Source organism: Heteronotia binoei, chromosome 2, assembly GCF_032191835.1.
Source record: "Heteronotia binoei isolate CCM8104 ecotype False Entrance Well chromosome 2, APGP_CSIRO_Hbin_v1, whole genome shotgun sequence".
NCBI classification, from domain to species: Eukaryota; Metazoa; Chordata; class Lepidosauria; order Squamata; family Gekkonidae; genus Heteronotia; species Heteronotia binoei.
This window is the reverse complement of record NC_083224.1, coordinates 146,387,400-146,400,941: the sequence shown is the minus strand read 5'-3', so window position 1 is coordinate 146,400,941 and position 13,542 is coordinate 146,387,400. Positions and strand designations below refer to the sequence as shown.

General features: G+C 44.6%; 1 protein-coding gene across 1 annotated transcript in view; it reads right to left on the bottom strand.

Moving 5' to 3' along the window:
• EPHX4 (epoxide hydrolase 4) overlaps positions 1–11,805 on the bottom strand; it is a 44,750-nt gene extending 32,945 nt beyond the window's left edge. Inside the window, exons 1-2 of the mRNA XM_060232183.1 lie at positions 11,312–11,805; positions 3,525–3,610 (exon numbers count right to left, since the gene is read on the bottom strand). Of these exons, the coding sequence (XP_060088166.1) occupies positions 3,525–3,610; positions 11,312–11,557 (332 nt within the window). The 5' untranslated portion in view covers positions 11,558–11,805. The remainder of the gene's footprint in view (positions 1–3,524; positions 3,611–11,311) is intronic.
• Between the last annotated feature and the right edge of the window lie 1,737 nt (positions 11,806–13,542).

Sequence of the window (13,542 nt, the reverse complement as noted above, 5' to 3'; positions counted from 1 at the left end):
GATGGTGTCTACATCCGCTATCGTACCGATGGCAGCCTGTTCAACCTGAGGCGACTAAAGGCACACTCCAAGACAATGGAAAAACTCATCCGAGAGCTACTGTTTGCTGATGATGCTGCACTCGTCTCCCACTCGGTATCAGCTCTGCAGCATATGACGTCCTGCTTTGCAGAGGCTGCCAAGCTATTTGGCCTAGAAGTTAGTCTGAAGAAGACAGAAGTTCTCCACCAGCCTGCACCCCAGGAAGATTATCACCCTCCCTGCATCACTGTGGGTGAATCAGTTCTGAAGACAGTCCAGCAGTTCAGCTACCTGGGGTGCATCATCTCCTCAGATGCCAAGATCGACAAGGAGATTGACAACAGGCTGGCAAAGGCAAACCGTGCATTTGGCCGACTGCACAAAAGAGTGTGGAGCAACAAGCATCTGAAAAAAGGCACAAAGATCAATGTTTACAAAGCGGTTGTGATGACAACCCTCATCTATGGCTCCGAATCGTGGGTTTTATACCGTCATCACCTGCGACTCCTTGAGCGCTTTCATCAGCGCTGCCTTCGCACCATCCTCAACATCCACTGGAGTGACTTTGTGACCAACACTGAAGTTCTCAAGCGGGCAGAGGTTACCAGCATCGAGGCACTGCTGTTGAAGACGCAGCTGCGCTGGGCAGGGCATATTTCTAGGATGGAAAACCACCGCCTTCCCAAGATTGCCCTGTATGGCGAACTCTCCACCGGCCATCGAAATAGAGGGGCACCAAAGAAGAGGTACAAGGACTCCTTGAAGAAATCCCTTAGCACCTGTCACATCAACCATCACCAGTGGTCTGACCTAGCCTCAGATCGCAAAGCATGGAGGCACACCATCCACCAGGCTGTCTCTTCCTTTGAGAACACACGCATAGCTGGTCTTGAGGACAAAAGGAGATTGAGGAAGAATCGCACTGCTACAGGACCAACCCTAAATCAGACTTTTCCCTGCAGCCGCTGTGGCCGGACCTGCCTGTCCCACATTGGTCTTGTCAGCCACCAGCGAGCCTGCAGCAAACGTGGACTATTGCACCATTCTTAAATCTTCGTTCGCGAAGCCATGCCGAGAGGTTATATATATTCACACATATACAATTATATATATGTGTGTGTGTCTGTGTGTGTGTATGTATACACATAAATGTATGCACACAAACATTAGTGAAAGGATTTTATTAATCATGCCTCTGCCTTCTTTCTTGGCCCCCCAATCCATTTTCCTTCATCTATTTCTGCCTCCCAACAGGATGTTATTAATCTGTAGAAAATTTGAAGAAAAGCCTTAGATGTCAAAAGAAATAAGCACACATTTCAAATTCCCACTTTTCATCAAGATTTTTTTTTTTTTTTAAAAAAACCATATGTAACTATAAGGATATATAAACCAGCCCCAAAATTTAGGATCAGACTTGTTCAAAGGTTTCATATTTGAGTGACTGGGTTCAGGGCCAAATCTGGGGGGGGGGGGCAGAGGGGGGTGCTTGCCCCAGGCGCCAACAGAGGGGGGGCCACGAAATTGGGTATGGAGTCCATTGTATTCTATGGGACCATAAGATAGAAAGGCCCATAAGGGGGTGCCATTTTTTAATGTTGCCTCCCCTCAAAAAACACATAGATCCGGTCCTGACTGGGTCTTCTTGTTCTTGCAGGCACAAAACCTAATAATATGCTCTCTTCAGTTTCTCATAATTTTATGAACTCTACAATAAGACTATTGTGGTATGCAGGGGCAGATTGACCATTTAAGTCAAAGGGAAAAGTTGCAGTAGGTAGATGGAGGGGGGGCAACCCTTTTAATGCAGCCCAGCCTGCCAGAGACATCCCAGCCCCAATAGAGGTGTGGTTGCAATTCACTGCCACTGTGAGCCAGAGGCAAGGGGAAGGAAGCCCTTGGTCAAGCCCTGCCCCACCAAAAGGATGTACCCAGTTCATACCTTAACATGTCTGCCCCAGCTGCAGTGAGGAAATGTGCCTATGCAGCCCATTTTCCTTGGCAAGGGATGCACTTGGCCTGGTCTTCTCCCTCCTGCCAAGGCCAGCTAGCCCAAATAGATGCGTTCTGCTGCCACTGCCAGTCAGAAGCAAGAAGGAGGCATCTGGCCCTGCCTTGCACTACTCAGCATGGTGTGCTTGGTTTGTTTTTCCATCCCACTGCTGGGCTACAGTGAGAAATGTGCCTGCATATCCTGATTACCATAGCAAGAGACACACCTGGCCTGATATTTCCGTACCAGAGCCACCCCAGCACAAAGCCAGGGGAGGGCAAGATCCACTGTCCCTCTTACCTGGAGACATGTGGAAGGAGGAACCTGGCCTGGCCTTACCACACCAAGTGTGGGAAACGACATGCCTAGTCCATCCTTGAATGTGCCTGCCAGGGCTTTTTTTTTTTGTAGAAAAAGCCCATCAGGAACTCATTTGCATATCAGACCACACCACATCATGCCAAGCCAGCTGCAACTGCATTCCTGCTCAAAAAAAGCCCTGGTACCCACCCATCCACACCCACCCATCCAACCACTGGCCATAGTTAGGGATGTACATGTCTTGGTCTTCCCACAACTGGCAAGGGAAAGGCCTAGCCCAGCCCCACCCAGGGGTCTGCCTGGCTTCACCCTGCAGGTTGGCTGGGCACCTCTCTCTCTCTTTTTTTTTTTGAGTGTGTGTGTGAGTGTATGCATGTATGTGCATGCATGCACATGTGTGTCTGGAAGTCATAGTTGACTTCTGGTAACCACTAGTGGGTCTGGGAGGCAATGATGTTCAGAGAGGTGGCTCGCTGCCTACCTCTGTGCCATGCCCCTGGTATACCTTGGAGGTTTCCAAGGTCAGGGTCAACCCTGCTTAGCTTCCAAGATCTGAAAAGATTGGGCCTGCCATCCAAGTCAGGGCAAGATGGGCACCTCTTGATCAGGGCTGGCTAGACAGGCTCTACAGACTAGAGGTGGAGCCCTTTTCCAGGGCCAATTCCTCCCCTTCAATCCATTGCAGTAGTATGGAAATAAATATAAGGATAATCCTGGTTCTCATTACTGTGACAAAAAAATCCCTATCTGCTAACCCTAAACTAACATCTTCTCCACAGTTCCTTTGGGATTTATCTGCTATATAGAACTGTAAATATCTTTACAACTACTACTTTTTTGTTCATTGAGCTTTTTCTTTTCAAGTCAACATGGAAAAATCTACCAAAGATGACAACTTGAGTTGACATCACTAAACAGCAAAGCTATGATTAGATCTGAAATCTCTAAACTGGAATTACGTGGAATTGCCCTACGATTTATTTTCCGAGCAGCGTGTGCAGTATGTACCATCACAATAATTATAATGAGATGATCCTTATTATAGATTCATCGCAGATCTATTAGACAAAGTAGCATAACAATAAAACTAAATAACAAAAGCACAATGGATTTATTGATCTCACACTTATGCAACCAGACGACAGTGTGGTAATAGCTAATGATAGGAAAGGAAAGCAGGGAGTTTTACCAGAACTCTGGAAAGCCATGGAGTAGCAGCATTAGTGGTTTCCCCCTCTCACCAGCAGCCACATAGTGAAATCTTAATCCAGATTCCTGGAAGAGAAGACAAAATAGACTTCTATATTCACAAGAGAATGCTTGGGTACCTCAACACTAAACAAACACATGGCTTTTTCCAACTGAATTTAAGGCTCAATAAGAGTTGCATTGATGGGTCCCAAAGCAAAGATCTCCTCCAGTACTGTTTTGCCATGGGAATTCACCCAGTCTGTAACATTTAGGGAGCAATTCTAAGCAGATCTGTTGAGAAGTACATCCCCATGTTATTCTGTGAGGCTACTCCCAGGAATGTATTCTTAGAACTGCAGCCAAAATCAATTTAAAATCTTTGGGTAAATTAAAAATATCACCCTGACTAATGAGGCATCAGATTTTTTTAAAAAATAATCATCTTTCAAAAGTGACTACTTCTTAATCTATAATATATGGGACCGCCTTTCTCCGCATGTTCCACAGAGAGCACTGCATTCAGGGACACAAATCCTACTGTTCATCCCTGGACCAGGCTATGCTCTGCATGGGCTAGGGTCTTCTCAGTGGCAGCACCAGAAATGTGGAATGCCCTTCCAGAGGCCATAAGGGACCTGCAGGATCTCTCTATTTCCTCAGGGCCTGTAAAACTGAACTGTTCCAACAGGCCTTTAATATCTAAACCGAGAGAGTACTGCCACCCCACATCGCTAAAGAGCTACGATTACTATACGATCACTATCAGGAAAGAAGAGCCTGCATATATAGATGTTGTACAGCACCATGAAATGTTTTAATTGTAATTGTATTTTATTTTATTGGTCTTAAACTGTAAATATAAATGTCTGAACTGACAGCCGCCCTGAGCCCGCTTGCAGAGAGGGCGGGATAGAAATTTAAAGTAAAATAAATAAATAAATAAATAAATAAATAAATAAATAAATAAATAAATAAATAAATAAAAGGGCTATGTGTGTGTTAAGTGCCATCAAGTCACTTCCAATTTATGATGACCCTGTGAATTAATGTTCTCCCAAACAACCTAGTGTTAACAGCCTTGCTCAGGTCTTGCAAACTGAGGGCCACAATCTCCTTTACTGAATCAATCCATCTCATGTTCAGTTTTAATAAGAGTTACAAAATAAGATGCATTCCTCTCTCCACCTCACACTGGAGGATATACCTCTTCTAATGGTGCCTGCTGAGGTAATACACATGCATCAGCAAAAAGGGGAAAAAATCTTTCCAAATAATTGCTGTATTCATATGCCAATTTATGTGGCAGATCTCTAATTCTGCTTGAATACATGAAGCTGCTAGTCCACTAACTTATCTCTGAGTGACAGCTGCTCTCAAGGAACTCATGAAATTCTTGCTACCTGAAATTCTTTAACCAGAGATAACATGGATTCAGCTTGGGACCCTCTACATGCAAATCACGTACTTTTTCTCTTCATCTTCTTGTACTACATTTAGAAAATTTCCATATATAGGAGCAGAAAGAAAAGCTGGGTCTTCCCAACTTCCTTATGCTTTTGTACAGAATCAAACTCACTCATTAAACATTCTACTAAATATGAGGAGTAGTCAATTGCAAAGGAACACCTGCAAAGGGAACTAATTAGACCTGGAATTAGTGTTAGATATTTATATCCTGCTTTTCCTCCCCAACAGGGAACCAAACTGACTTACAACATTGTTCTCCCCTCCTCCACATCAGTTTCATAACAACCATGGCATTGGCTGGCCAGATCACCTATTGAGCTTCAATGGCAGAATGGGGAGCCTGAGTCTCTCAGATCCTAGTTTGAAACTCTAACCACTACACCATGCTGTGAATGAGGTGTGGTGCCAAAACTTGTCCTCTCCATGGGCAGCAGTAGATTGTGTGAACTTGGTATGTGTTCACCCAAGGTTGGTTACTACAAGAGCAATTGCTACTGTAACCACAATGAATCATCATAGTGCTACTTCAACTGGCAAATTATGTCTCATACTATTTCAGTTCAACAAACAAGCTCTCTGCTGAGACTGATAAGAACACCAGCCAGTCACTGCGGATCCTTGTCTATTAGTAGCTATCTTGAGAGCCTCCCTTCATTTCATGCTTGACAGCAGACAGCTGTGAGAAACTACCACACTGCTACCCTGCAAGATTATGTCACAGGAGTCTGCTTTGGAAAATTGAGAAAAGTTTAATTGGCTGCTAGTTTATTATTTTACAGTTACAGAATTTAAGTAGAGTTTGAAGCCAACTTAAGTCTCATAGCTTCTCCCAAGAAATCAGTTAGTGAGGGCAATGCAAATTTTCTGAGAAAGATCTTTGTAGTTTCCAGCATTTTTGCAAAAAAATCACAATTGGTAAACCAATTCAAATTTGGGGTTTGGTCATACTCATAAATAGGATAATTTCTCTTTGTAGATACCTAAGTTCCTTTTATACATAGGCTCAAGAAAATGTATGAAGACAGAAATTGCTTAAAGGTTTCCTAAACAAGTTGAAGTGCTACAAAGGAGCATAAGAAATCTGAATTATTAAAATAAATCATAATTTGTACTAATAAATATTTAATCTTTCCAAATAAAATGGAACCACCCAGCAAAATCTTATCTGTGTGGAAGCTTCATCACACAGACAGAGCATGTCCTCATCAGAATCCTTTCAGGCACTGAGTCTATAATAAAAGTTATAAAATTCATAAGCAGCTTTTGCATTAATAAAGGAAGATGATGACAAAAAAATCCAGAAGACACTGGTTAACTGGAATTCCAAGAACACAATCAACCCAAAGCTGTACCAAGTCACAAAGTTAGCAAGGAAGGGGTTCATCAAGTTAGCTAACTAAGGCAGAAAGGACCTGAAAACCAGAGATGGCTGAACTGAGCTGAACAAAACTGTTTTCTTCGAGCTGCCTTGGGGCCATAGCTTATATCAGAGCTGTGCCTCTGCAAAGAAGTAAGAGCAGGCCCTGATCCTGAATGTACTCACTCTTGAACTGCAGGGGATCAACTCTTGTTCCTGGGCAAATATTTGGACTACTTCCTGCTGGGTTTTGTGGCACTTGGCTTATCAAAAGGGTTAGGTTCTGGTAACTTCATGGAAAACACAGAGTCTTGAGATCCGAGAGAAATAAAATAACTCAGAGTCCCCTACGGCAGTAGTCATAGATTAAGCAAGGGATCTGTGGTAAGTTCCAAACACTGGAGCACATAACTCTCTGTTCTTCAGGAATCTTATTCCCAATCTAGAAAATATATTTGAACCTATGTTATCTGAGTAGTTGAGCTGTTTTGGAAAAGGACTTAAGATGCTGTGTTCAGAAAAAAAAAATCTTCTGGACAGAGTGTAGAAAACCCACTTTTACCAATCTTCTGCTCAAGCTGGCTATGCACAGTGCTGATTGGCTGGCATGTGTGACATCAACAATCACAAACACATCCCATTTCCAGAATAAGTTTGCAACTCTCTAACATTATGTGCTGTTTTAAAAATAAAACTGATGTAACAAACCCACATTTAAGAGGAACACATGTTCAAGTGGCTGTTTAGAAATAGTTTTAAAAGGTGGACTGCCTGCCTGAAGCAAGGTGGAAGGGGTCTTTTCCCAACAGATGACTGAATCAGAATCCAGATAGCTGATATGTCCAGTATATTGGTGAGAGGAAGAGGGGTTTACTCTGTGGGGGAGGGAAAAAGGACTGCAAGTCTTATTTTAAAATATGTTTGCATGCACACTAACAGTCTGGCCTCCTAGGTGATGAGACTGCTCTTGCTTCAGTATCTGAGGGGTCTTGCAGAGAGAGGTTCCTCCACATCTGACAGAATTCCAAGGGTACTTCATTCATTTCACTGGAGGAAATAAAGTCACATTCAGCTGCCTTTGAGTAGGACTCTAGATTGGAACAGATTATTAAAATTTGAGAATTAAGTGACACAATCCACTGGTGTGAAATACAATATCTCCACAAATAACTTTATCTGACAATTTTAGATGCATATGAAAATAACTTCTAACTGAAGAATTCAGATCAGTTCTTTATGTTTTCATAGACAGGGCATAAATTTAAATATGTCCATTCTTTCCTCTCGATTAATTGCCTCCTTAATACTTCATAGTACACAGCAATTTATTTCTGTTGCACTCAAAGGCAGTTAATGTTGAATTCACTTTGGATGTATAATTTAATTAAACACATTAGCAATGGGTTAGATATAATCATCTTATCCTGTTTTGTTATATCCTGCTAATTCAGGAGTGCAGCTGACTGGGGAAGGCAATATCCTGTAAAAAGTCTGCCGTGAAAACGCTGTGAAGCGTCATCCCAGAGTTGAAAACGACTCGTGCTTGCTTAGGGGATTACCTTTACCTTATATGCCACACCCTCAATTCAAAATGCTTGAAACAGAATAGGAGTATTACTGCAAATACCTTCCCATGTCAATTCTATTCCTCCACCCAACCCCATTATCATTAACTTCATGTCATCACATTGCCCAGGCCCCATTTCATATCACTGGCTGCTACAAGTGATGATGGGGAAATGAGGACACTGAAACAAAAAATAAATGATACTACATATAATGAGAAAATGGGGGAAAGCTTGATATGTGGGAGCTGTTTTTGACTGTAGCTTCCCATGCTGACCCACAGCTGTGTAAAAGAGGGAATTCAGCCAGTGCATCTCCTTACCTCCATGACACGCCCAATCAGCCAAAATTCATTTCAGCAGTGTCAATCACAGTATGCTTCTGGACCACCTTACAGGGTTGGGACTGGGATGCATCGCTCTGCAGTGGTTTTGGTCCAAAAGGCAGCGTTCAGAGTGTTATGCTGGAGGACTGCTGTCTGTCGCCTGGTCCTTCGGCCTATGAGGGTCTCATAAGTTCCATCTTGTCTGTCATGCTTTCTAACAGCTATGAAAGACACTGGGAGAGGTCATCCACCAATATGCAGATGACACTCAACTATTTCTGTTAGATCCCAGGGAGGCTGTGGAAACCATGCACTGGTGCTGGAGACAGTTTTGGGATGGGTGAGGACTAACAAATTGAGACCTAATCCTGACAAAATGGACCTGCTACAGGTAAGGGAAAGGCCTGACCTATGTACTGGGATATTTCTTGTTCTGGATGGGGTTGCATTCCCCCTAAGGAGGCGGGTTTGTAGCTTTGGGGTGCTGTTGGACTTGGCCTTCCAGATAAACAGATGGCAGAGAAAGCCAGCGATGCCTTTCACCAACTTCAGCTGGTGAACAAGCTGTGGCCCTTCCTCAGCAGGAAAGATTTTGTCACTGTTATGCATTTCCTGGTAACATCTAGATTAGTCTGCTGTGAAGCACTTTATGGGGGCTGTCCTTGAAGACAGTACAAAAGCTGGTACAAAATGTTGCAGCTAGAACATTGACCTATTCCATTTATACTGGCTCCCTTTTTGCTTACTGGCCCAATTCAAGGTACATAAGAACATAAGAGAAGCCATGTTGGATCAGGCCAATGGCCCATCCAGTCCAACACTCTGTGTCACACAGTGGCAAAAAAATTTATATATACACACACACTGTGGCTAATAGCCACTGATGGACCTCTGCTCCATATTTTTATCTAAACCCCTCTTGAAGGTGGCTATACTTGTGGCCGCCACCACCTCCTGTGGCAGTGAACTCCACATGTTAATCACCCTTTAGGTGAAGAAGTACTTCCTTTTATCCGTTTTAACCTGTCTGCTCAGCAATTTCATCGAATGCCCACGAGTTTGGTATTGACCTTTAAAGCCCTATAAGGCTTGATGCCATCATAATTCACAGACCACCAAACAGCTCAATAAACCCACCTGGCCACTCCAGTCATCTTCAGAGATCCTGCTCCAGGTGCTCCCACCATCTGAAGCTAGATGTGTGGCAACCCAAGAAAATGCCTTCTCGATTGTGGCACCAAAATTTTGGAACTCCCTCCCTACAGAGATTCATCTGTCTCCTTCTATCATTGCCTTCTACTAGTGGGTTAAGATTTTTTTTAATTTTGTTTGGTGTTTCCTCATTTACTCTTATTAGGCTCCTCTCTGTCTGCATGTTTTTATGGGTTCATGTTTGTTTTAAATATTTTATATTTTTGGAAATTTAAATGCTTTCTAATGTCTGAAATGTTAAATGTTTGGTTTTAATGTTCATTGCCTTGCGGATCTTGAATGGAGTGGAAAGACAGCACAGAAATATTTTAAATAAAAATGAATAAATAAGTAGACGATTGGAACTAGATAAATAGTTGCACCAACTGAGACTCGCACACATTTGCAGATATGAAAACAAAACCCTGTATTGTTTCTTTTATTAATCATGTGGGTGAACTCTAGTTCTCCTGCTGGAGCAGATCTTTGCCACTTCTGAGGGATCCATCCCCAACACTACCGCAAAAGGTGAAACCCATGAATACTGGGAAACAGGGGTCTGCTGCCTCCCAGTAGCAAACCAATCACATTCTCCCACAAAAAGTAATGATGCAATGATTATGATGATAGCATGGGGGGTGGGGGAGAGACTAAAAGCAGGCAGGAGATAGCATGGTAATACTAATAAGTGTTAACTGCCATTTTACCCCTGCTTATCACCTCTCTTGCCTCTCCCATTACATTTACTTGTATTTTCAGTACCACAATGAGGAAAGCATCACGTTATTTCACATGATCAGGCTGCAAACTACTAATAAGTGAAATCCTGAGTTGTGAATCTGGGACCACTGTACAAGGGGTCCACTGTACAAAGGTAACATTTGACTCAGGCCTAACAAGAGGCCTTTTCAGATTTTGCTTCAAGCCTACCCAGTTTCAGTTCCCTGATGATGGGCACACAGGACCTTCTGTACACTGAGGTACGCATCATCTATGCCTAGGCTTGAAAAACAAGGGCTGGGGGAGACTTTAGGCACCACAGCAGAATTCTCACCAAATAGCTACAAGGAAAGGATACTTCTGCTTAACTTTGACTCATTACCTCCTGTCTTGTACAAGCTAACAAGGGTGGGCCAAGCTTTACTTCTCCAAGTCCGCCTCCAAGATCCCCCCCCTCAAGTATCTACTAATGGTTGAGGAAGTTCATTTCCATCTCTCTTCAACTCTAGTGCCCTGAATATTATTTTACTTATGTACTTCATTCATAGTCTGCCTCTCTCACCAAGCCTCAAGGCAGAGTTGGTTGCTTTAATCAGTATTTTCTCTGCAGGCAAAAAAATAAATAAATAAAATCATTAAACTCTAGGCAAGCAGACTGCTGGTGTCATTGCCCTGTGCCAGTTCTTTCAGCCATTGCAGCGGTCACCCTGACGATCCACAACATAAATCAACTCTGCTTAAGACACGCAGTTAAGAAAAGGCCATGACAGGACTAGAGACCCGACTGGCTCCAATAGGTGCGCGGGCGACAACATGGATTGCAACTTCGGGGCTCCTTGGCCTCTTCCATAGCCCTCCCCCAAATATTTCAGCAATGCAAAGAGCCATCACTCCACTCCAAAGTGGAGAAACCCGTGACCTCTCTCCTTTCATTGGCTGTTCGCAGCCTACCTTCTGGGCTGTTTTCCTTTTAGCAGCAATCCGGGAGGGGGTGTGTGTGCGTAAATAGAAGGAAAAGCCACAAGCAGCCGACCCCCACCCTCCGGATCTCCCTAAGCCTACCCTTGTTTTGAAAAAGAAGGGGATCAAGACTGCTGCTGGATGGCCTTGGACAACCCCAGTCGGGCCGCTTTCCCCTCCCACCCCTCCTTCGCCTTACCTTGATTCTGACATAGCAGTGAGTCCCCAAGGAGGGGTCATTGAGGCAGCCCGGTGGGTTCTCCCGAATCAGCCACTGGAAGGTCTTGCCCGGCCTCGTCCCGAGGCTCCACAAAAGTTTCAGCAGCTCCAGGAAGGCGCAGAGCCCGCAGTAACTGTATACCAGAGCCCAGAAGAGCAGAGCTTTGATTGCCACCATGAGCCTGTCTGGGATGCCCAGCGAGGAAGCAGCCAAGGGTCTCGCCATCAGGCGGCGGCGGAGGCGGCTCCCGAGCCTGCTTCCCCTGTCAGCGGCGGCGAGATGGGCTCTGCCAGCAGGAGGGCAGCGCGGAGGAAGAAAGCAACAACATCACCGCGGCAGCCGCGTGAATGGAGGCGCGCCGACCGCACCAGCTGGAGAAGCGGGGGGTGGGGAGAGGAGGCAGCAGCAGGAGAGCGCGCGGCAAGCACGTCTGCCGCACACGCGCCCGCCGCACGGAGGCAGCCCAGAAGCCCGCGGGGAGGCGGGCAGGATGGCCCAGGGCGGGAAGCCGCGCCGGCCTCATCCGGTCTCCAGAGCAAGTGCAAAGCAAAGCAGCTCCCCATCCAGAATGGACGGCCTGCCCTGGGGCAATCTACTACATACCCCAGCCCCCAGTAGGGAAAAATCTGCCTTCTCCCCTTTCTGTCTTAGGACCCCAAACTGTCACTTATCAGTAGAGCCATTTTTGCCACCGAACCCTGGTTACTAGGAGGACTTGCGTGCATGAAAAGCCCATCGCTCGTTTAAAACCATCAATATGCCTTTTGGTTATCATTATGACACTTGATAATGATGTGGTAATGTATGGCTGTGAGAGCTGGACCATAAGGAAGGCCCAGCACAGAAGAATAGATGCTTTTGAGCTGTGGTGCTGGAGAAGAATCTTGAGAGTCCCTTGGACTGCAAGAAGATCCAGTCAGTCAGTCCTAAGGGAAATCAACCCAGACTGTTTCCTGGAAGGTCAGATCCTGAAGCTGGAGCTCAAATACTTTGGCCACCAAATGAGAAGGGAGCGTTCACTGGAGAAGACCTTGATGCTAGGAAAGACAGAAGGCAAAAGATGAGATGACTGGACAGCATTACTGATGTAACTAACATGAATTTGAGCAGACTTCGAGGATGGTAGAAGACAGGAGGGCCTGGTATGACTTTGTCCATAGGGTCACAAAGAGTTGGACTCGACTGTGCAACTGAACAACAACAAAAAAAATGACACTTGAGACCTACCATCAAGTACAGAAAGGCAATGAAGGAGTGCAACATTCACATCTGAACCTAAGCCGCAGCCAATCACATCTCCCTGGTACACATGTATGATATACACACATGGTACATTCTCACATTATATTTTTAGAGGTATGCATTACAAATGTGTGAAACGGTCCATGACAACTTTCATACAACGATTTGCTAAATCCATTAGCCAGAAAGTGAGACAGTCTTCTCTGGTTAGGTGGGGTGGGCTGATTTTCCAGGCAGGATTCAAAGGAACAAATGAAAAGGGGGGGGGGGGCAGTTGTTCATAAACACAGCTGTGACCCCTGTCACCAAGCCCAAGCTCTCTAGATATTGTTGTGTATAAGAAGCACTTTGCAGTGTGTTCATAATCCATGACAGGAGAGCATGGTTTTGTTTTGTTGTTTAAAAGAAAGATTTATTTATGGCAAGAGGTGCTGCTGATTCAAATAAACTCCTCCAGCTGTGTCCTTGAGCCAAAATCCAGGGCCCTCTGCAATTGCTGGTTTCCACTGATGCCTTCCTGTCTCATCACTTCCCAATAAATAGCAGGAAGCTGCTACAATTGTCCCCAGCTAAGGCTGCAATCTAGGAAGTGTTCATACCTAAATGCTGTTCAATAAAATGGGACTTTCTTGTGAGTAAACAGTATTGCACTACTGGAGACCAGCTGCTCTGCTGTTTCTTTATTTAGTACACGATTTCATGCTCTTCCTCCAAGCTCAGAGCAGCATGTATCATTCCACTGTCTACTTTTTCCTCCCAACAACCCTGGGAGATAGGTTCGACTGAGAATGGCTGGCTCAAGCTCATCCAGCAAGCAGACTGGGGATTTGAACATGTGTTGCCCATATCCTAGTCAGCAGATACTGTAATCACTGTACCACATTGTCCCATTATGTACCAACCTACTTGATTTCACTACTCCTCCAAGTCTGACTTGTATCCTGCATGATTGTGCATGAATCACTGCA